The 21,785-nt window shown below is 50.8% G+C and overlaps 1 protein-coding gene across 1 annotated transcript in view; it reads right to left on the reverse strand.

The window, feature by feature from the left end:
* Nucleotides 1–21,250, reverse strand: part of Tmem132b (transmembrane protein 132B) — a 280,822-nt gene extending 259,572 nt beyond the window's left edge. Inside the window, exon 1 of the mRNA XM_041648242.1 lies at nucleotides 20,938–21,250. Coding sequence (XP_041504176.1) covers nucleotides 20,938–20,998 — 61 coding nt within the window. The 5' untranslated portion in view covers nucleotides 20,999–21,250. The remainder of the gene's footprint in view (nucleotides 1–20,937) is intronic.
* Between the last annotated feature and the right edge of the window lie 535 nt (nucleotides 21,251–21,785).

Consider the following 21,785-nt stretch of genomic DNA (forward strand, 5'->3'; position numbering starts at 1 on the left):
ACGGGCCAAGTGGTGGAATCTATACAAAACGCTAAAATAGGCCTTTTTTTTTCCTCACCCCTTGTTGAAGGAGGAGGCTGAGGAGTGGCCTTTTTCCCTTTTACAGTATTTTTCAGTTATTTAAATAACAAATGTGCCAGGCATGGTGGCATACGCCTTTAATCCCAGCACTCAGGTGGCACAGGCAGATCTCTGTGAGTTTGAAGTCAACCTGGTCTGCACAGCGAGTTCCAGGACAGCCAAGACTACAGAGGGACACCCTGCCCCCACTCACTGAAAAAAAACATTTTGAATAACAAATGCATACAGAACAAAGTTTTTTTTTCAAAGTACCGGGGATGTTAAGTCACCTCCCACCGGTGCCCCTCTCCCAGGAGGAATCTGCCATTGTCAACTTCACAGGAACCCCGAGAGCCCCATGCACGCAAGCAACACTAGCCCTGTTCACCATGGCTGCTATCATCATTATCCGACAAGTATAGACTGTCCACAGGCCTCTGCGACAGCGGCTACAAAGGGTGAGGCTGTCTTAGCAGGATGCTGCGTTCTAGGAGCTGATCCATCCATTTTGAAAGACCCTGCCCAGAGCTGTGGCATAGAAAGAACTGGAATCTAGAATGAAGAGGACAGGACCAGGGACAGAACCAGGGCCTCCTGCACACAAGAAAAGAAGCGGTTACCACTGAGAAACAGCTCTAAGAGGGTGACACCCATAAGGTTGCAGGCCCAGAAAGGCTCAAAACTTAAATACGGACACCCTGCTTTTTAAATAGGGAAACTGAGGCTCAGATAGATCCCCACTGAACCAGGGATTGAGGCTCACTGCTGGCTGGCCCTCTGTTCACCTCACCCCTGAACTCCAGGTATCTGGAATCTGTTGACTGATGGTCCGGCTTTGACATCCCAATCTGTCACTGTGATTTTGTTGGAGCTGATCCAGCACCCTATGCTTCTAATAACAGTTCAATAAGAGCTCTTCCCGATAGAAGGAAGCCCATCCCACCTCATCACAGTGGTAAGGGGTGCCTATGTTACAAGCTGGGGTATCCTGGCACCTTCTGCAAGGTGAAGGGGTACAGGTAACCTCCAGTTAGGGAAGACAGAATCACAGCCTGATGCATACACCCTGCACACGGAAGGGCTGACCATGCGTCCAATAGCTCTCAACTGTAGTGACCACATCCCTGGGGACAGCCCCCACCCCTATCCTGGCCCAGAAAAGGATTCCTGAAGACTAATCAAAGTGAGTGAGTGAGTGAGTAAATTAATTGAATGAATGAATGAGTGGCCAGATGAGGAGACAACTAGGGGTGATTCCAGAACAAGGGCAGAAGCACACTTTCAGGTAACCGTTGTCACCTATAGAGCGCTGTTGGGGACCACCTCTGCTTTCCACAAGGAGACACTGTATTCTTGCAGAACCAGCGATTGTGTTATTTTTAATGAAATCAACATTATTTACATCCAGGGCACAAAGACAAGGTCCACAGAGCAGCCTGCTGAGTGGCTGAGACACTCTGCTCTGGGACAATGGCAGCTGAGTCCCAGAGACAAGGATTGAGTGTCCCCAAGGTCCCAAGCATAACCACAGGGTGATCCTAGGGAAGGGACACAGTGAGGATAGAATGGATGCTGTCCTTCCCACCCCGCTGTCAGACCCTGGTGCATCCCACCTCTCCTTGAGTCCCACCACAGAAGGACAGGAAGGGGACCCTGCAGCAGCACAGCACCACCCCTGGAACAGCCCCCTCTGCTCTGAGCTCTGTCTGCAAACCTCTCTTTGCTGTCCTGGCCTGTAGACACCCTCATATTGATCATCTTCAGCCTCCTCTTTTCCCCGTCATTGACCCCCAAACTCTCTCAACCACTCACAGCCCTCCTTCCAAACCCCAACCCCCAATCTACTCTACTGTGCAAACATTTGCTTTGTACAGTTTGGGAACCCAGCTACAACACCCCTCTTCCATCCTGAATTAATTTAGAAAGAAGGTCCCCCTAAACCTGGGGAGGAGGGTCAGTGTGGAATCAGAGAAGCTCCAGACTTAGGACCACAGAGACAAAGCTCCTCTTAAGACCTGCAAGGGATCCCACAGGGCCACAGAAAGGGACTCCCCCTCCCCTCAACACCACCTCAAAGTCATCTCAGAGTGGGGAGCTTCTGAGAGCTTCTTCAGAACATGCAAGTCCCTAATACGCAATGGAATACAATGCAGCCCTGAAGAGGAGACCCTAACACCTTAAAGGGGAGGTGACTATGGCATCGGCTTAGTGTAACTATGTGGCCAGCTTCTTACACTCAAGTGTCGTGTTATTGCACATATTGCTATTTCGTGTAGTCCTGGAGCCCTTTCTGCAGCCCTGAGGATGCAGAGTGAGTTCAAGGCCAATCTTGACAAGTGCTGGAGATCCTGTGGCCAAGTTGCAATTTCTGCTGCTGCAATAAAACACCCTGACCAGAAAGCATCTTGGGGAGGAAAAATAGTGTGCGTGCGCGCATACAGGGGTGTTCATACAGGCGTGAAGCAGAGAGTGTACCAGAGGGGCAATCTCCAGTCCCACAGACTATAGCCATATAGGAAGAACTCAGTGCTGCTGCCTGCTCCTCTCGAGAGAAAATCAGAAATTCTAGATTTTCACATTAAATCTTGGCTCAGAAATGATTAAAGCCCTGGGCTGGCCAGCCGCCTGATGCCCCTGGGCGGTACTGGTCTTGAGATACCACTTCCCAACTCCAGAGCAGACGTTGGCAAAGGTTCCCTCCCACAACGCATCAGGACTTAGGACACCCACAGAGAGCCGGGCCCTTCGCTGGGGCTTCAGAACCTCCCACCCTCCCCCAGGTGCCTGCCAGACGAGACAGAGCGCGACTCACCTCCCGCTGGTAAATGTGCGCTCAGCTCAGAAACAATGAGCCCAGGCCCCAGGTGAAATTCATATTCTAATTCAAGTTTCTCGCATTGATGAAGGCTGCTGCTGCCACCTTGGAATGCTAACAGCTCAGAATGAAGCCCTGGGGAGCAAGCGTGAATGAGAAAAAATGGGAGGGTTTGTCTGAGAACCGAGAACACAAGGACCACTGAAACCGAAGCTGGTGGCTCCCCGGAACTGGCTGAGCTCTCGGAGCAGCTGCAGGAGATGAAATGCCCCACCCAACCGGCTTCTGTGTGGGAAGGTGGGTCACAGCTAGGCCACAAAGAGACTCCTCAAAGAGACGGAGGAAGGATCAGGATTCCCAGCCATCCCACTGCCTACCAGACCTCCCTGAGCCAAGCAGTGTCCAGCCACACCTTCCCTCAGCGCTGCCCTCTCGAAGCCACGCCCCTCGGAGCCACGCCTCCTGTAAACCCTCCGGTTGAATTGTGATTGCTGTAGGGGTGGAATGAGACACCCAGCCCCACAGTCCTCGTCTGTGGAGAAAGTTCAGTGAAGCCGTCACCCTGAGGGCTCCACGCCACCCTAAAAGGGGCAGTGTCTTGCCATTGACTCCTCACGTTCCCTTTATTATTTTTCAGGACTGCGCATGGAACCCAGGGCCCCTTGCCTGCTAAGCAATCTCTCTGTCGCTGAGCTACAGCCTTCCTTTTCTTTTCATCTTGAGTCATCGGTCTCCATCAGTTGCCTAGGCTAGACTTGAACTTGCAGTCTTCAGGTCTCGTTCTGTACTAGGCAGGTTTTCTTTACTTACTAGTAATTAAAACCTTGTCATTGCCCCAGCCTGGTACAGATCTAGCATCTGTTGACAGCCGAGAAACGCTGGCAAAAAGGGCAGGTGGAAAACGAGTAAGTCCCACTGTACAGCACAAATTCGTGACTCGTGAAGAAAACATGATGTTTTCTAGTTATCTGTGCCCGCGGGCAACATAAATCCTGCAAGGACCTCCTACTGACCCTAAAAAAACCTACTACAAAATCCTGTCTTTGAAAATGAGCATGCTGGGGTCAGCAATGGCTCTGCCAGTGGCTGGGAAGTATGAAGACATCAAATCTAAAATGAGGCATCCAGGGGCTGGAGAGACAGCTCAGCAGTTAAGAGCACTGGCTGTTCTTCCAGAGGACCTGTGTTCAGTTCCCAGCATATATATGATGGCTCTCGACAATCTGTAACTCCGGTTCTCGAGGGTCCAACGCCCTTTTGTGACCTCCTTGGGCACTGCACACACATGACGAACATAAATACATGCCTGCAAATATACCCATTCATTTTATAGTTCTGGTTGTGAGCCTAGCCTTTAACAGCTGAGCCATCTCTCCAGCCCAACACCCATTCATTTTAAATAAACTGATTAGCTTTTCAAATGTAAAAATGGGTGGAACCTAAAGGTCCTTAAGGACCCTGGAATCACTTTTAAATTTCTTTTTAGTTTTTTTAAGACCCACCAAAATCAGCCAGGCAGTTGTGGCGCACACCTTTAATCCCAGCACTCAGGAGGCAGAGGCAGGCAGATCTCTGAGTTCAAGACCAGCCTGGTCTATAGAGGGAGTTTCAGGACAGCCAGGGCTACACAGAGAAAGTCTGTCTCAATAAATAAATAAATATATCCACCCAAATCATGCCAGATGTCCCAGCACCAGGCAAGCTAAAGCAGTAATAGTTCAGGTTCAAAGCAAGCCCGAGCTTACCCAGTGAGGCCCTGTCTCTAAATAAATAAAAATAAATAAATAAACAACAGGGCCTCTGTGAGGTTCACTCGCCTGGTGAAGCTCCCATGAGCCTTGAGGTAGGAACATCAATAACATTTTCATCTTTGACATTCAGTGCCAACCAGACAGGTGCAGGAGAAAGAGCACTTAAGAAGCACTTTTGATTGAGGGGGAGGGAAGGGGCACGAAGGAGACGCTTATGTCAGTCATCACTGGCAGATTGCGTCTGCTTCACCTGATAGTCTTCAAGGAGGGGGAATAGGCAAGGGGAATGGGCTAGATACATATCCACACCAATACTGCCCGCCGTGGACTCAGTTAGCGAGACCAGCTCTCAGCAGAGCACAGCTGGGGCCAGGAGGAGAGGCCAAGGCCACCGGGAGACAAGGCCATCTGAGAAGCTTTACCTGATACTTATCAAGATTTCCTGATTTCAGTGGAAACAGCTTAAAGTGAGTCAAGGAAAAAAAGAAAGGCTTAGGGCTAGAAAGATGGCTAGGGGCACCGGTTAGGGCAAAATCTCAACCTGTTGCTCCCCAGGACCTCTCCACCACGGTTTGGTTTGGTTTAGACAGAGTCTCTCACTGATTAGGGAGGCTGAAGAGGCTCCTGTCTCTACCTCCCCAGCACTGGGGTTACAAGCACACGCCCCCACACCAGCTTCTTACAGGGATCCTGAGGAGGTAGGTCCTCATGCTTGCACAGCAAAGACTTTACTGACAGCCGTGTCCCCAGCCCCAACCACTGACGTCAACAAAGCAAAGGGGCGAGGCTGGTGAAGGACCACCATTAGCAAGAAATGAGGTTCTGGGCATGGGAGCCCCCGCAGACAAGATGCAGACTAGGAGCCAAGAAACTGACCCTCTCCCTGGACAGTCTGATGCTGAAGACTCTCTTCCCAGACCCTGCCCAGATGTGGGAACCAAACAGTCACAGTGTGAGCTGGTTGAAGCGTTTTCTTCATGCTCATTTGAATCTAATAGTGACAGGAACACCTCCCACAGGCTCCACCACCAAGGCAGCACCAATCAAAGGTGGCAGCAAGCTTCCCAGGGCTAATGGTGATCAGCCCAGCCAGGCTACTGTCCCTAACCTTGACCCAGTCCTTGAGGGCCAAGAAAAGGAACACTCTGATTGGTCAGATACAAATCATGAGCCTACCCAAGAGAGGAGGGAAGAGTCAGCAACATAGAAACCAGAGTTTTGGAACAGGGGGAGACTGGGGTTCCTCAAAGAAAAATCAGCACAGGTTGGTTATGTAGTTCAGTGGTAGAGCCCCTAACTAGAATCCCCCAGTAAGGGGCTGGGGTGTGGCTCACTGGTAGAGCCCCTGACTAAAATCCCCCAGTGAGGGGCTGGGGTGTGGCTCAGTGGTAGAGCACCTGCCTAGCCTCCCCCAGTGTGGGGTTGGGGTATGGATCAGTGGTAAAGCCCCTGACTAGAATCCTGCAATGAGGGACTGGGGTATGGCTCTGTGGTAGAGCACCTACCTAGAATCCCCCAGTGAGGGGCTGGGTGTGGCTCAGTGGTAGAGCTCTTGCCTAGAATCCCTCAGTGTGGGGTTGGGGTATGGCTCAATGGTGAGTGCTTGCCTAGAATCCCCCAGTGAGGGACTGGGGGTTTTATTCTAGAAGAAGGTAGAAGTGGCCAACAGCTGCACCCTGTCACAGACACTGACTGTCTCCCTCCCTGACCCCTTCTCCTGGCCCTTTCCTTCTTCCTTCACTAAAGTTAACAATGCCAGTTCCCTGCCTGAGGCCACCCCAACTCCTCCACATTCACAAACAACACACATATACACGTCTTCAGGGGTTTTATATCAGCGCCCATGGGTGCTTAAGAACCAAACAACAGGAACAAGGTGGCTCAGTAGGTAAGGCACTTGCCACCAAATGTGAGGATGTGAGTTCAAACCCAAGGACCTATGTGGTTGAAGGAGAGAGTCAACTTCTGCAAGTTGTCCTCTGACCTCCACATATACCCCATGATAAACTATTAAAAATAAATAAATAAAAGGTAATAAAGGATAATTTTTAGAAGAACCAGATAGAACGACCCCCACCAGAGAAACCCCTCAGAAGCTGGTGTACCTGGTTCCATGGGAGCCCTCCAGTAGCAGGGCAGTGGGGGGTAAAGTCCAGTTACTATTATGGCAGGCAGATATGGATTGTCTTTCAAGCGTTTTTTAAAGATTGTGTGTGTGTGTGTGTGTGTGTGTGTGGTGATATTTTGTTTGTGTTTTAATAAATAAAGCTTGCCTGAAGATCAGAGTGCAGAGCTAAGCCACTAGATGCCAGGGAGTGGTGGCACACACCTTTAATCCCCAGTATTCAGGAGTCACATGCCTTTAATCCCAGCACCAGGGAGGTGGAGACAGGAGTGATAAGGCTGGGTGGAGAGAGGGATATAAGATGGGAAGAAACAGTGCAGTCTGAGGTTTGGTGGAGACAGAAGCAGTCTGGAGATGCGGTCTGAGGACAGGATCGTCCCTTTGGTCTGTGTATACAGGTGTGTGCAGGGGTCAAGAAGGTCAAAAGGGTGTGAGAACCCCTGGAGTTTGAGTTATTAAGTGTGAGCCACCTGTTGTGGGTGTTGTAACCAAACTCAGGTCCTCTGAAACAACAGCAAGTGCCCTTAACCACTGAGCCATCTATCCAGCCCCCCCTTTCCCAACTTTCTGTGCATTCTATGTGGTAGTTTGACTGTAACTGTAACTGCAGTGGCCCCCATAAGCTAGCTCATAGAGACGCTCACTATTAGGAGGTGTGGCCTTGTTGGAGGAAGTATGTCACTATGGAAGTGGGCTTTGAGGGAGGTCTTGTATATGCTCAAGCTATGCCCAGTATCTCAGTCCACTTCCCATTGCCTTCAGACCAAGATGTGGAATTTTTAGCTCCTCCTTCAGCACCATGTCTGCCTGCATGCTGCCATGCACTGCCATGATGATATGGACTAAATTTCTGAAACTGTAAGCTAGCCCCAATTAAATGTTTTCCTTTATAAGAGTTGCCCAGGCATTAGTGGCTCACACCTTTAATCCCAGCTCTTGGGAGGCAGAGGCAGGCAGATCTCTGAGTTCAAGGCCAGCCTGGTCTATAAAGCAGATGCCAGGACAGGACAGCCATGGTAGTTATACAGAGAAGAAAAAAAAAGAGTTGCAATGGTCATGCTGTCTCTTCACAGCAACAGAAACCCTAACTAAGACACTATATGAAGTAGCCAAAACCCATGTGCAAACACTGAGGGGGAAGGAGAACTCATAGTTCAATAGCCTATCTAGAAGGGCAGCCAGGGTCTGAGTGTGAAATCACCTTCTGGTAGACAATGGCCCTTGAGTCAGCAACAGCATGTGAGCAGCCCCTCCTCCTCCCTCAGCCAGCCTACAGCCAGCCTCAGCCCATTGCTTCCTGAGGAAGCACACCTTGTCCAGTACCAGCCTCAAAGGTGAGTTTCTGTCTGACCAGACACAGCATTCCACACCTGGGCACAGTCTCTGATACCTGGGTCAGAAGGGGGCCCGAGTTAGTCCAGATCAAAGCAGCCCTGGGGTTCATGCTGAGCTGGCTCAGAAAAAGACGGTTGACCTCTAAGTGGTGCCAGGACAGGCCAGGGTTGGCTGTGGCTCACCCTGTCATCACTGAGAGCAAGCCTAGGTTTGAATTAAGTTGGCAAAGACGAAAAGAGAACTTAAAGGGGTGAAGGGAGAAAGAGAAAGCAACGATTAGGACGGTATCAGGCACCTGGATCCATCCACACCTGAACCACTTCCACCACATATCCCACAGCTGGAGACTGGAACACTGCAGGTTTTAGAGTCCAGACTGGAGTGGTGACAAATTTCTGTATTTGTTGTGCCATCTCTGGGAGTATACCTAAATCTCAGCGTTGACATTTTCAAATATTATAGGCATGCATGTCTTTAAAATGATCCAGTAAGAAATAGATAAACACGGGGTCAGAGAAGAGACATGAAGGTGGGAGTCACTGTCTCTGGGCTTGTGCTGCTGCTGCAGCCCAGTGAGGGGGTCTTCTGAGCTGTGAGCCATCAGGCTGTGCCTGCAGAGCAAAATATAGCTAGCCTACACATGTGCTACTATTTTTAAAACGTTACATAAATGCTACTGTAATTACCAGACCCGCCTTCAAAGGCTGCTGAATTGACAGCCACATTCGATCAATATGTTGTTCTTTTTCCACCAGGAAACACCAAAGCAACCATTGTCCTCACTCCGGAGCTGGATGATTTCTTTGACATTAGAAAGGGCCCCTTGTTCTCCACAGTGGAAGTGCCCCTGAACGCACAGAGAATGCCCTGCTTGACTATGTGAGGCAAACTGCATCTTTAGGAAGGACAGAGAATAGGGGGTTTACTACCATTCGTACTACCCCATCACAACTGCTGGACTCCCATGGTATTGAAACAGCCCATAAACAAGCAGGGAGGGCCAAGTCCCAATAAAACTTTATTTACAAACAGCAAGCAGAGGGCCAATAACAGTCCATGAGGCCACTGTGTGCTAATGCCTACTTTAATTTATTTTTAATTTATCATTTATTTGCTGGCTATGAGTTTCATGCTACATATGTAGAGGTCAGAAAACAAATTTTGGGACTCAATTCTCTTCTTCCATCACGTGGCTCTGAGGGTGAAATGGAGGTTATCAGGCTTGGTGGCAAGCACCCCCACCTGCTAAGCTGTGTCACCAGCCCAAATGCCTGGTTTAAAGAGTACAAGAACTAATAAGCAATTTAAAGAGCCTTATACCAGCTTGCTTTGGTGTGTGGGGGGGGGTGGGTGTTAAGAGAGGAGCTGAGCCTGGATCCCCTCAACTATCACCAGGATATTATCAAGAGTTACTCACATTTATTAAGAGCCAACATTGCGTGTGTCCTGTTTCATGAACCACCTTGACTTTACCCTCCTTGCCGGTCTATGCTGAGAGTTGCTTCTGTTTGTTGGTTGCTGGTTTGCTTTTTTTGAGACTGGCTCTCATATAGCCCAGACTAACCTGGAACTTACTATATAAGTGAGGATAACCTTGAACTCTTGATCCTCCTGCCTCTACCTCCAGAGTGCTGAGATTGCAGGTGTGCACCATAACACCTGGCTTAGTTGGGTTTTTTTTCAAGTGTGTGTGTGTGTGTGTGTGTGTGTGTACCATGTGAGTGCAGGTACCAGCGGAGGCCAGCACAGGGTGTCAGTTCCCCTGGAGCTGAAGTTACAGGCAGGTACAAGCCATAGGACATGAGTGCTAGGAATCAAACTCAGGTCCTCGGTAAGAGCGGGAAGTACTCTTAACCACTGAGCCACCTCGCCAGCCCCTGATTTGGCTTCACACACATAACCTTCTCTGCATGGCTCTGGGGGTACCTAAAAAAGTAAGAACCTGACTCACAGGTCAGATTCTCTGCAAAGTCTGTCACATCACACACATCAGTGTGGCCCAAGTTCCACGCACACTGACACACACACACAGTCAGAACACAGGAAACATATTTGCACAGGTGTATGTAGGTACGTGTGCACATGCCTGCAGAGCCAGAGGCCAGCCTCCGGTGTCATTCCTCAAGTGCCATCTACCTTGTTTTAGGGACAAGGTGTCACACTGGCCTGGTCTCTGCTACGCCAGTTCTGGGATTCCAAGGGCACACCAGTATGCCCAGTTTGTCTGTTTTAACATAAACCCTCAAACTCGAGTCCTCAAGTTTGTAAGAGAAGCCCTTTGCCAACTGAGCCTCTCCCCCTGCCCACCCATGGAAATATTTATTTTTTTTCTAAATATTTATTTATTATGCATACAATATTCTGTCTGTGTGTATGTTTGCAGGCCAGAAGAGGGCACCAGACCTCATTACAGATGGTTGTAAGCCACCATGTGGTGGCCGGGAATTGAACTCAGGACCTTTGGAAGAGCAGGCAATGCTCTTAACCACTGAGCCATCTCTTCAGCCCCGAAAATATTTATTAAAGAAATTTTATCAGTAAACCCCAGGACCAGTTTTCAAATTGTGCCCAAGTCTCAACAGCTGCAGTTCCCAGTAAGACTTCACCATCATTTGCCTGGGCTATTGCAGTAGCCAGCAGGGTCTCCGGTGTCCATCCTCCTCATACCTGCCAATGTCACTCATCACCAGGAGCTTCTGAGCCATCACTTCCTTGGCCTCCTTTCCCATTCTTTTTTTTTAAACATTTATTTATTTATTTATACAATATTGTGTGCATGTGTATATGTGCACACGTGTGCCATGGTACTTGTGTGGGGGTCAGAGGTCACTTTGCAGGACTCTGTCCTTTCCTCCCCTCGTGTGGATTCTAAGGTTCAAATACAGGTGTCCGGCTTGGCGGCAAGCCCCCTTACACACTGAGTCATCTCGAGAGCCCTCATTCCCCACCCTTGTCCTTCCTCACTCAGACAAACCTCGCTGGCTTCCTTTCTGCTCTTTGTCCCTGCGAGGCACATTCCCTCCTTAGAGCTCTGTGTCTGCCGTTCCTTTAAACACTTTTCTCCGTGCTGCCCACTGTGAGGGCTATTCTTGGTTGCCAACTTGACTACATCGGGAATGAACTATAATCCAGAAATGGAGGCCACTCCTGTGAGAGACTTTTGCTTCGTTTTAAGTGGGTGAATCCACTCCTAGTCCAGACCTTTGAGGTAGGAAGACACACACTTTAATCTGGGGCACACCTTCTGGAAGCCTTCAGAAAGACATGGAAAAGGGAAGCTTTTGTTCCCTGGGAACCCTTCAGCCAATAGCCTTTAAGATACTGGCCCACTTTGGGTGTGGTCTCATGTACTATAAATGCAGATGAAACACGTGTGCAGCCCTCTTGACTGCTGGATTCAGTTCCAGTTCCCAGCACACGCAGAGAACTGCGGATCTCTACCTTATTGAGAGTTTATCCCCAAATAAATAAAACTTTGTTATACTGCATTCTGGCCTATTGTGGGACTCCTTTGTATGCCAACACTTTTGTTCTTTGTTGGTTTGCCCTCACCCAGCTGACATATCCATTACTTCACTGGCAGTGGAACCTACTTCTTGGGGATCCCAGTGTATGCTTAAAGCCAACTGAGACATCCAGGCTTATGGATGCTTGGACTTTCCATTCTCAGCCAGTCATTGTTGGATTAGCTGGACTGCAGCCTGTAAGTCATTCCAATAGATCCTCATAGATAGATAGATAGATAGATAGATAGATAGATAGATAGATAGATAGATGTAGGTAGATGATAGATAGATAGATAGATAGATAGATAGATAGATAGATAGATAGACAGACAGATGTAGGTAGATGATAGATAGATAGATAGATAGATAGATAGATAGATAGATAGATAGATAGATAGATGTAGGTAGATGATAGATAGATAGATAGATAGATGATAGATAGATAGATAGATAGATAGATAGATAGATAGATAGATGTAGGTAGATGATAGATAGATAGATGATAGATAGATAGATAGATAGATAGATAGATAGATAGATAGATAGATAGAGATATAGATAGATAGATAGATAGATAGATAGATAGATAGATAGACATACAGATGCATACACAGACATTCATTCTATAAATTCTGTTACTCTAGGGAACCCTGACTAACACCCCACCTAACCACCTCCCCCTTCTCCTCTACAGGCCTTGGCTCAAATGCCACTGTTCAAACCCTTTGAAAATAAGCCATCCTCTCCTGGCACCCTTGTCTGCAGTGTCTCCTGCAGAGCCTCCCCTGATGAAGCCATGTTCCCAACTATCATGGCTTCAAGCTCGCTGCCTTCATGCCACACCCTAGGTCAGGGACCTCGGCCTGTCACTGTTGTCACCAGGCTCAGGAAAGTGCAATAAAAATGTGTCAGAATTCACAAGAGTGTGCACAAACGGTGAGATAAATTGGAAGACGGTTGTGAGGAAGAAGGTTGGCAGCTGCCCACTTTATAGACAGAGAAACTGAGTCTCAGTGCAGTTGGACACTGCCCACACTTCCCAATCACTGTATTGTGCATCTGCATTTGTATCTGTGTGTGTGTGTGCGTGCACACGCGTGTCAGGATCTTACTATGTAGCACAGACTATTCTGTAACTATGTGGTCCAGGCTCACCTTGAACTTGAAGTAATCCTCCCGCCTCTGCACCCCTACACACTGGGATTATAACCGTGAACCACCATGCTGGACTTGAGATCCTGATGTTTCTTGTGGAAACCCCCAAACCTACAATATTTGACAGCACCCGGTTCTTAAATGACAGCAGCTAAGAGGTAAGGTCTGCAGGTCATATGACCACCCACAGGTGGCCAGCAGAAACTGGGAACATCCCCACATCCCCAGCGAGTTGGCTCCTTAGCAGCCCCAGGGGTACCCACAGAGGATGGCACAGCACATAAGGACCTCAGCTGGAGGACAGGAGACCAGAGCTGATCCCGAGGAGTAATGCTCACAGCCGCTCTTCCCCAGGACACTGGACCAGTCGCCAGAGTTGTGTGCTCAGTGGCTTAATTCAAACTAAAGCTATGAGACTCCAGGCTCAGAGGGAGGCTCGCAATCAATCACCCTCAGTCATAAACCTTGGTGAGCCCGATTAGACCCCATTGATTTCTTATGTAACTATTTTTGAGCCCAGAGCATGGAGAGAGGGAGGGCGTGCATCAGCCAAGGAGCCTGGCATCGGGGAAGGAGTTCGACTCAAGCACCCCAAAGGCAGAGCCAGGTGGCTGCGCAAAGAGAAGGCATTGGAATTAAATAGAAAGGACGGGGCTTTTCTCCCTCTCCCCAAGCCCTGTGTGGGAGAAGCAGAATCAAGCGCTGGATGACAACCCAAGTGCCCCCAACCTTGCCTCTCCCTGTGCCACTGAGCAGGTATTTATGTCTCCCTCACTTTGCTGCCTACCAGCTGAGAGTGACAGCCCCTCCCATGAGACTGAAGCCATCCTTTTGTCCCCTGTGGCATTCCAGATGCCCAGTGATGATGAATGTGTGATTGTTGGATGAGGAGTGAGTGAGCACTGAGTGAGCACGTGAGGGGCAGAGCATCCAGAGTCTTTGTGTTCCAGACGCTCTGCAGCGAGATGCCAGAGACCAATTCCTCTGCCTGGAACCCTTCTCCAGAGCTGGTTCTTTTTGGTAATTTAGGTCTCAGGTTAAAAAAAAAAATACATATGTTGCCTGTCTAAATTCATGTTTGCAACTTCCAAAAGAGCAAATTAAATTTAAATAAATAAATAACGAAGTAAAAATTCTCACAGAAAGAGCGAGAACAAAGGCTAGTAAGACAGCTAAAAGAACTTAAAGCAGAGCCAGTTCAATCCCAGGGACCTACATGGTAGAAGGAAAGAACTATCTCCAGCAAGTTGACCTCTGACCTCCAGACATGCACTGTAGCAAGACACATGACAGATGATAGATAGATAGATAGATAGATAGATAGATAGATAGATAGACAGATAGAGAAAAATATAGAGAAAATAAGGAAGAAATTTTATTTACTCATTAGATTTTTTTATATTTATGTATATGAGTGTTTTTTTTTGCATGTACGTCTGTGCACAACATGCATACTTGGTTCCCAAGGAGGTTTTTTGCAACAACGGGCGATGGTGGCGCACGCCTTTAATCCCAGCACTCGGGAGGCAGAGGCAGGCGGATCTCTGTGAGTTCGAGACCAGCCTGGTCTACAGAGCGAGTTCCAGGACAGGCTCCAAAGCCACAGAGAAACCCTGTCTCGAAAAACCAAAAAAAAAAACAAAAAAAAAAAAACAAAAAAAAAAACAGGTGCCCTTAACCGCTGAGCCAACTCTCCAGTCCCTGAATTTTCTCTTTTTAATACATGAAGTCTCTTGCCTGCATATATGTCTGTGCACCACATATGTGCCCCGTGTCTATGGAGCTGGAGTTGCAGATGAGCGTTGGGTGCTGGGAACAGAACCTGGTCCTGCTCAGGAGCAGCCAGTGCTCCTACTCCTGCATCACCTCTCCAGCCCCAGGAGCATCTTTAGGAAGTGTTGCTTCTACCAAGCAGTCTCATCAGCACCATCGCCAGTCTCTCTGCATCAGACACTCCTGTTGGTGCTTCCCCATCATCATCCAAGCTGTGCTACACACCCCAAACTCACAGTCCCCCCAAGACTAAGGTCAGGGAAATGGAGCAGGGTCCCGACCAAGGTGGTACCATCAGGGCAGAATCAGGAGTTTCAAGGAAGAGACCCCATTCTGCACACACAGGCCATACTGTCCATCCCTGGCATTCTCTGTGCCTCTGGGTCCCTACCGGGGCTATAGCCAATCTCACTCCAAGAGCTACTCAAGAACCCCAATGAAGTCTTGCATCAAGAAGCCCCTGGTGGCTGGGCATGGTGGTGCAACTCTGTAACCCCAGCTCTCAAGTTCAAGGCCAGCCTTGGCTATATTCAATACCCAATATTATCTTTTAATATTTTATTTTTATTTATATGTGCATGTACACATGCCCAAACATATGCATGCCACAGACATTGGAGGAAGTCAGAAAAAGGCATTGGTTGCCCTGGAACTGGAGTTACAGGAAGTTGTGAGCCAGCCAACAAGGGTGCTGGGAACTGAACCCTAGGGTCCTCCTAAAGAGCTGGAAATTCAGTTTTCACAGCTAAATCATCTTTCCAGCCCAAAGACACAGCATTTTTTTTTTTTGTGGTTTTTCGAGACAGGGTTTCTCTGTGGCTTTGGAGCCTGTCCTGGAACTAGCTCTCTAGACCAGGCTGGTCTCGAACTCACAGAGATCCGCCCACCTCTGCCTCCCGAGTGCTGGGATTAAAGGCGTGCGCCACCATCGCCCGGCGACACAGCATTTTTTTAAGCTGTTTGGTGTTTCATGGCTTGTGACTCTTCCCTCTGTAGCTCCGCCTATGGGGACAGCCCCACTCCTGTAAATTTTATCACAAGACTTGTGCTTGCTGGGGAACCCCAGTCCCAGAATGAGATCTTTAGAAAAGTAGTTCAGGGTCAAGCTTACAGGTGGGAAAATGGAGCTTTGGAGAGGCCAAGGGGCTAAGCCAATGCTGCTAATATCTCAAACCTGAACTGAGACACTGACAGTTCCATTTGAGAGGAAGGAGTTGGTGTGTGTGTGTGTGTGTGTGTGTGTGTGTTTACATTGCGTCTGAAGGTGCAAGTGGTGACCAGAGGATGGCTTTGGGATGTCATTTCTCAAGTTCTCTCCACCTTGGGTTTTTTATTTGTTTTTTGAGAGGCCAAGTAGACTAGGCTGAAACGGCCATTGAGCCCCACACGGGTGTGCCCACATCCCCAGAGCTATTACAAACATGCATCACTCACTGCACTTTTTGATGTGGGTCCTAGGGAACTCATTCAGACCTCATGCTTAAAAGCCAAGATTAACCAATACAGCTTTCTGTCCAGGCTCTCAATTTTGTTGTAGGAGGCGGGGTCTCACTCTATACCCCAACTGGCCTGGAACTCACTATGTAGACCACACTAACCTTGAACTCATGGAGTTCAACCTGTCTCAGCCTTCTGAATGCTGGATTTAAAGATATGCATGACCATGCCCATCACCAACTTTGTGTTTTAAATTTCATTTTTTTTCCTTAGGTGGCATATGTTCATTGAAAATAGCAATGGCTTACATAGGCATTTTCAGATAAGTACATCTGCCCTTTGACCACATTCACATGCCTCCCTTTCCGTCCCTCCCCTCCCGTAATTGCCATTCATCCCACAGACCCTCTTCTATGTTCACTCCCCACGTGCATGTATGACTTTTTGTGCCTCTATAAAATCAAGGATCTATAAATGAGAGAAATGTGATATCTGTCTCTCTGAATCTGACTTATTTCACTTACTGTGTGGCTTTCTTCTCCATGCAAGCCAAAAAAAAAAAAAATGAGACTGCCATGCCAGATGTCCCCAAAGGTGGCCAGCACCTACATAAGTGGGCCTTTCTCACCTGCTCTATCTTCCCCAATACCAGGTATCTCTGCAACCAACGCAGAAGCTTCCACTGAGCAGACTTGAGAAGACTAATTTCTCCCAAACAGAATACCTCATGAGAGGCACAACATTCCCCTCAGGAAGAGACACAACCCTATGTTCCTGGGTCCACACCAAAGCCCCAAAACTCAGGACCAGTAAGAGGGCTCAGTGGGTAAAAAGGCACTTGCCGCACAAGCTTGGCGGTCTGAGTTCAATTCCCACATGAAGGTGGAAGGAGAGAACCAACTCTCGCAGGCTATGCTCTGCCTTTCACATATGCCCCGTGGTAACTGAGGTCCTACACACATCCATCATCATCATCAATTAAAAACAAACACGTTCTCCTGAGGTCAACATTCATACAGAGAGCACGGTAGCTAAGAGAAATCCCTGAGATGCCAATGCTGCTATGCACGATTCTGGTGGTCGCCCAACATGCCACCTCCCCAGGCTCAGTTTCCTCCTCTGCAAAACGTGATGCACAAGTGCCTACCCCAAGATGATTGTTGTAATTGTTGCAAGTCAGTGAAGCTGCAGCTAGAAAGGGCTTGGGATAGACCACAGGCAGAGCCAGACTATGTCACTACCAATTCTAGGACACCTTCAAGAGGAAGAACCAGAGGCTGTGGAGGTGGCTGTCAGTAAAGTGCTTACAGGCAAGCATGAGGACCTGAGTTCAATCCCCGACACCCATCTAAAAGCCAGGTGCAGCAGCGCATTCTGTAACCCCAGCCCCTCAAGGACAGGAGGATCCCTTCGGCTCTCTAGCCAGACAGCCTAGACTAGTTGGTGAACTCCAGATTCAGTAAGAGACTGTCTCAAAAAGCAAGGTAGAGCATCACAGCGCACATCCCCTGATGTTGACCTCTGACCTCCACACACACACACACACACACACACACACACACAGGGGAGGGGGCAAAGAACAAGAAACCACAAAGGATCAGGAGGCAGGTGTGCATGCATGGGCCTGCCAATATTTGCCCTTTATTTTTTTAAAGTATTGTTTGGGAGAGTGCACATGCCAAGGCATACAGATGGAAGTTAGTTTGCTTAGTCTCCCCTGTAAATATCTTCACCCATAAATGTAAACAGAAGCCCTCACCCACCTGCAGAGGAGCAGGCTCTCTGATGCTCCTAGCAGAAAAGGCTCATAGAACCTGCGACACAGAGCCTGACTCCCATCAGCACCTGCACTCTTCTGACTCCTGTCCCTGTCTTTCAGGTGGCTACTTTGGGCTACTTTCAGGTTATCAAAGGGCTGTTGTTGTCATAGCCTGGGGCTCCTTATGTGGAAAACGCCTTCACAGCCAAGTGCGAGGTGTGAGGTTAGAAGGTCCAGGGCAATGAGTTGAGAAGGCAGAGCTTTAGCCAGGGGACAGAGTACCAGTCTAAATGAAGTTCACACCGCCTGGCCCCAGCCTCCTACCTTGCGGCAGGGCTGTGTTCAGAGGCCCCTTCCTGCTCTGGATCACTTCCTCTGCGAGAGCTGCGGGTGGTACCTAAGCCCCTCCTCCCCCTCTCAGGTCCCAGGGGCCGAGAGCTACAGCCTGCAGGAAAATGGACTCTCTCCATCCCTCTCAACTGAGACCCAGGAGAGAAAGGGCTACCCGGAACTCGGGGCTCTCTGAGAAGGAAACCCTTAAGGGCTTTACTGGCCGATACCACCCTCCCAGACTCCGAGCCAGCAAATAAGGGGCTTCTTTTTGTCCTACGAATCATGGCAACCGCTGCACTCTTTGTTGGCTCCAGTCACCCAAGCGGAGCTCCTGAGGAAGCCCCACGCCTCCCGGTTCCTGCCACTGGCGGGAGGAGGGGCACCAGATGATTTACTCTGAGAAGGTCCCCAATGCCATTAAATCACTGGAGGCTGCCTCAGAATTAGCATTTCCCCCCACCCCATCCCCTTCCCCACACCACAGGGCCACCTCTTCCCAAGACCTGGTGTAATGAGAAACAAATAGACCACTTGCCACACTGCACGGGGACTAGGCAGGGCTGAGCCCTGTGACTTGCAAGCCAACAGCGCCGACCCTACAATGGCAAACTTGTCACTAGCAAGGCTCTCTGAGGGGGCTGGGGTGCACCCCACCCACCCCATTCCACAGACAAGCCCCCCTCTCGAAAAAAAGCACCCAGGGTCAACATAACAAGGCTTGTCAATTTCCCCCAGGGGACGTGGTCTGTAAATGCATCACTAACTTCCAAAGCCACAGTATGCACAAACATGGTTTGAATGATGGGACCCCCTGGTCGCTAAGCCGGAGGATTTGTGCTGACTCCAACCAAGTACAATTCCGTATGCTTCAGCCCTCACGAGGCTCCAAGAAGTCCGCCTACCACTCTCCTTCTCCGGGGTAGCTGCCCACGCAGGAAGGGGGCACAGGCAACAACGCGCGCGCGCGCGTGTGCGATGGGAGAACCCCCTCACAGGTGAACTCTCTCAAACCCCTCTCCCAGGACCCCAGCCAGTCCAAGGTTGGTCCAGAAACGATCTAGAAAATGCAGCCAGCTCTAGACGAAGCTGGTTAACTCCCAATCAACCAAGTGTAGGCAGCTCTTTCAGGAACATCACCCTTGCTTTGGAGCTAAATATAGACTTAGCAAATTGTGTTCTCTTTATGTCCCTGGTGGGAACCGGTGGAAGGCATGGGCGACCAAGGACCCCAAGCATGGAAAACTCTGCCTTGCTGGCTGTACTGACAGTGTTATCGGAGGGCCAGGAATGGGTTCCCAGGGGTGGCACATCCTCCCTCCCACCACAAGCTGCCCAGAGTCATGCACAGGCTCTTCTGTGGCTGGGTGGGGCTGGACAGGGTGAGGGGACTCATTCTGGCACAAGACAAGAGACAGGCAGCTTCCTCCTCCAAGGCTGCCCAGATCCGCTCTTGAACACAGCCGGGCGAACGCTGACCCCCATGGAGAGAGAAAATAGACACAACACTGCAATTTTCAAGTCCGAGGGACTGTGCACTTTGGCAAACGCGACTCAGGGCTTCCGCTCTGAGGAAGCGGCCCGGACCCCGTCAGTAGCCCACTCCAGGCCGCAGATCAGTGCCAAGAGCCAAACAGCTCGCGGCAGCTCATTAACCACGCCAGGAAAGAACCCTCCACTTTAAGACTAGTGCCATCCTCCGGGGCCCAGCCAAAGCTCAGGACCAGCCACTATCTCTCCAAGCGGAAAGTCTTAGTAAATAGTTGGGGTCACTTGAGGGCATCGGGGAGGAAGGCAATATTTACTTTTTTCCCATGCACAGTCATCCTTATTTAAAAAAAAAAAAAAAGTCGGCATCCAAGCTTGCTCCTAAGTGCGACCTCACCCAGGCAATCAGAGCCGCAAAGTTGAGGTTGCGTTTTTTTTTTTCCTTCTGCATTCTGGGTATCTGTGCGGTTGGTTGGTTTAAGGAACGGGAAGGGATGCTCTCAGTCTTGAGCTACCTGCTCTCAAAACGTGTGTTTTAAAGGTCTGGAGAACACAGCCCTCGCACGCACATGAACATGGCTCGTGACTGTCGCTTCTTCCCAGCCTTTGGGATTGTCTCCACTTGCCTGGGGTGGGGGAGGGGGTACTGTCATTTTAGGATAAGCTTCCTCTACAACCAACACGTAACAACACCGAGGTGGCCGAGCTGAGTCAACTCCAGCCCAGCCTGCAAACAGCAAATACCTGACTATTCTGACTTCCCCATTCGCGGGCTTTAGGCGACAGCTGCGCGAATCCTCGATACCGGGGCAAGGGCTTTGAACACCGATACGTTAGACATCACCAGATGCCAGCGCGACCCGACCCGGGGCTACTGGACCACGCTCCCGGGTCCTGCCAGTCCACAGGCCAGGGCTCTAGAGCGACCTGAGCTTCCAGGGGACGAACAGTGGGGTTACCAGGTTGCCTTCGGGAGACACTTGGGGAAGTGGGTGGCTTTGGGAGGCTGGAGACAGGAGGGTTGCCGGGCGCGGGAGGGACTACGGCCAAGCCAGACAACGCCGGCCAAGACGACCTCCAGGCCCCGCAGGTGTCCAGGCAACAGGACAAAGGTTCACGGATGCTGGGCCACGACATTCCCCACACACACAGACCCCTGAGCCCGGGTGCCCCGCCGAGTGAAGATGGGAATCCGGGGAGCCCCGCCTGTGGCTCCCGGAGCCCCCAAAGGATGCGAAGGGCAGCTGGGACTGGAGAGGAGGCATAGGGGACGCGCGCGCGGGGCTTGGGCCGCCCCGGGGCTTCCCAGCCCCGCCAAGAGCAGGAGGCGGCGGCCGCCCGGGACTTGGGACCCAGGCAGCAACTTTGCGCGCGGGGTCGGGGAGGGGACGCGGCCGCGTTACCTGCGCAGCGGAGCGCGCTCAGCGCCAGCAGCAGCCCGAGCGACGCGGCCGGGGCCCGCATGGTCCTCCCGGGAGCCAGCGCGGGGCTCCGCTCGCTCCTGCGCCGCCGCCTCCCGCACCTCTCGGCTCCGCGCTCGGCCGCCGGCTGCAGACGGCGCCCGGGCTCAGCGCGCGCCCGCCCTGCACTTGGCCCGAGTTGCGCGGCCCCCGCCGGCGCCGCGGCTCCTGCGCCCCAGCGCGCGTCCCATCCCGCCGCCGCCTCGACCAGCGCCAGCTGCCGGCCGCCCCTCTAGCCAGCGCGAGAGTGAGCGAGCCGAGAAGGGAGGAGGGAAGGGAGGAGGGCGGAGGAGGAGGGGAGCAGCCAGGAGGGAGCAGGAGGGAGGAGGAGGGAAGAGAAGGGAGGAGGACAGGAAAGGAGGAGGAGGGAGAAGGGGAAGGGAGGAGGGAGGAGGAGGAACGGGGTTAGAAGAAGAGGGAGTGGATAGAGTTGAGAGGGGAGGAGGAGGAGGAAGGGAAGGGAGGAAGAAGAGGAATGGGTTATAAAAGGAGAAGGGTGGAGGAACACGTCCGGGGGTGGAAAAGGATAAAGAAAAGGGAGGTGGGGAGGTGCCCTTCCCCTCCCCCCACCGGGGGCCAAGACACCAAGCGGCCACCCAGCGGTTAAGCGACAGGACTTGCCACTCACTCCCAGGGGAGGGCGCAGGGCCGCGGAGGCCTGTGGAGACCAGAGTAGGGACTGAGAGGGCGTGTTGAGTGCGGGCTGGGTTCCCAGGGTGTGTTGGAGGCGCAGCGTTGGGCGTCCCCGAGGTCGAGAGGCAAGGCAACTACAGGAAGGCTCGCAAAGGAGG

This window comes from Microtus oregoni, unplaced genomic scaffold (genome assembly GCF_018167655.1).
Source record: "Microtus oregoni isolate MIOR12 unplaced genomic scaffold, Mior012 000003F_ref0000135, whole genome shotgun sequence".
Lineage (NCBI taxonomy): Eukaryota > Metazoa > Chordata > Mammalia > Rodentia > Cricetidae > Microtus > Microtus oregoni.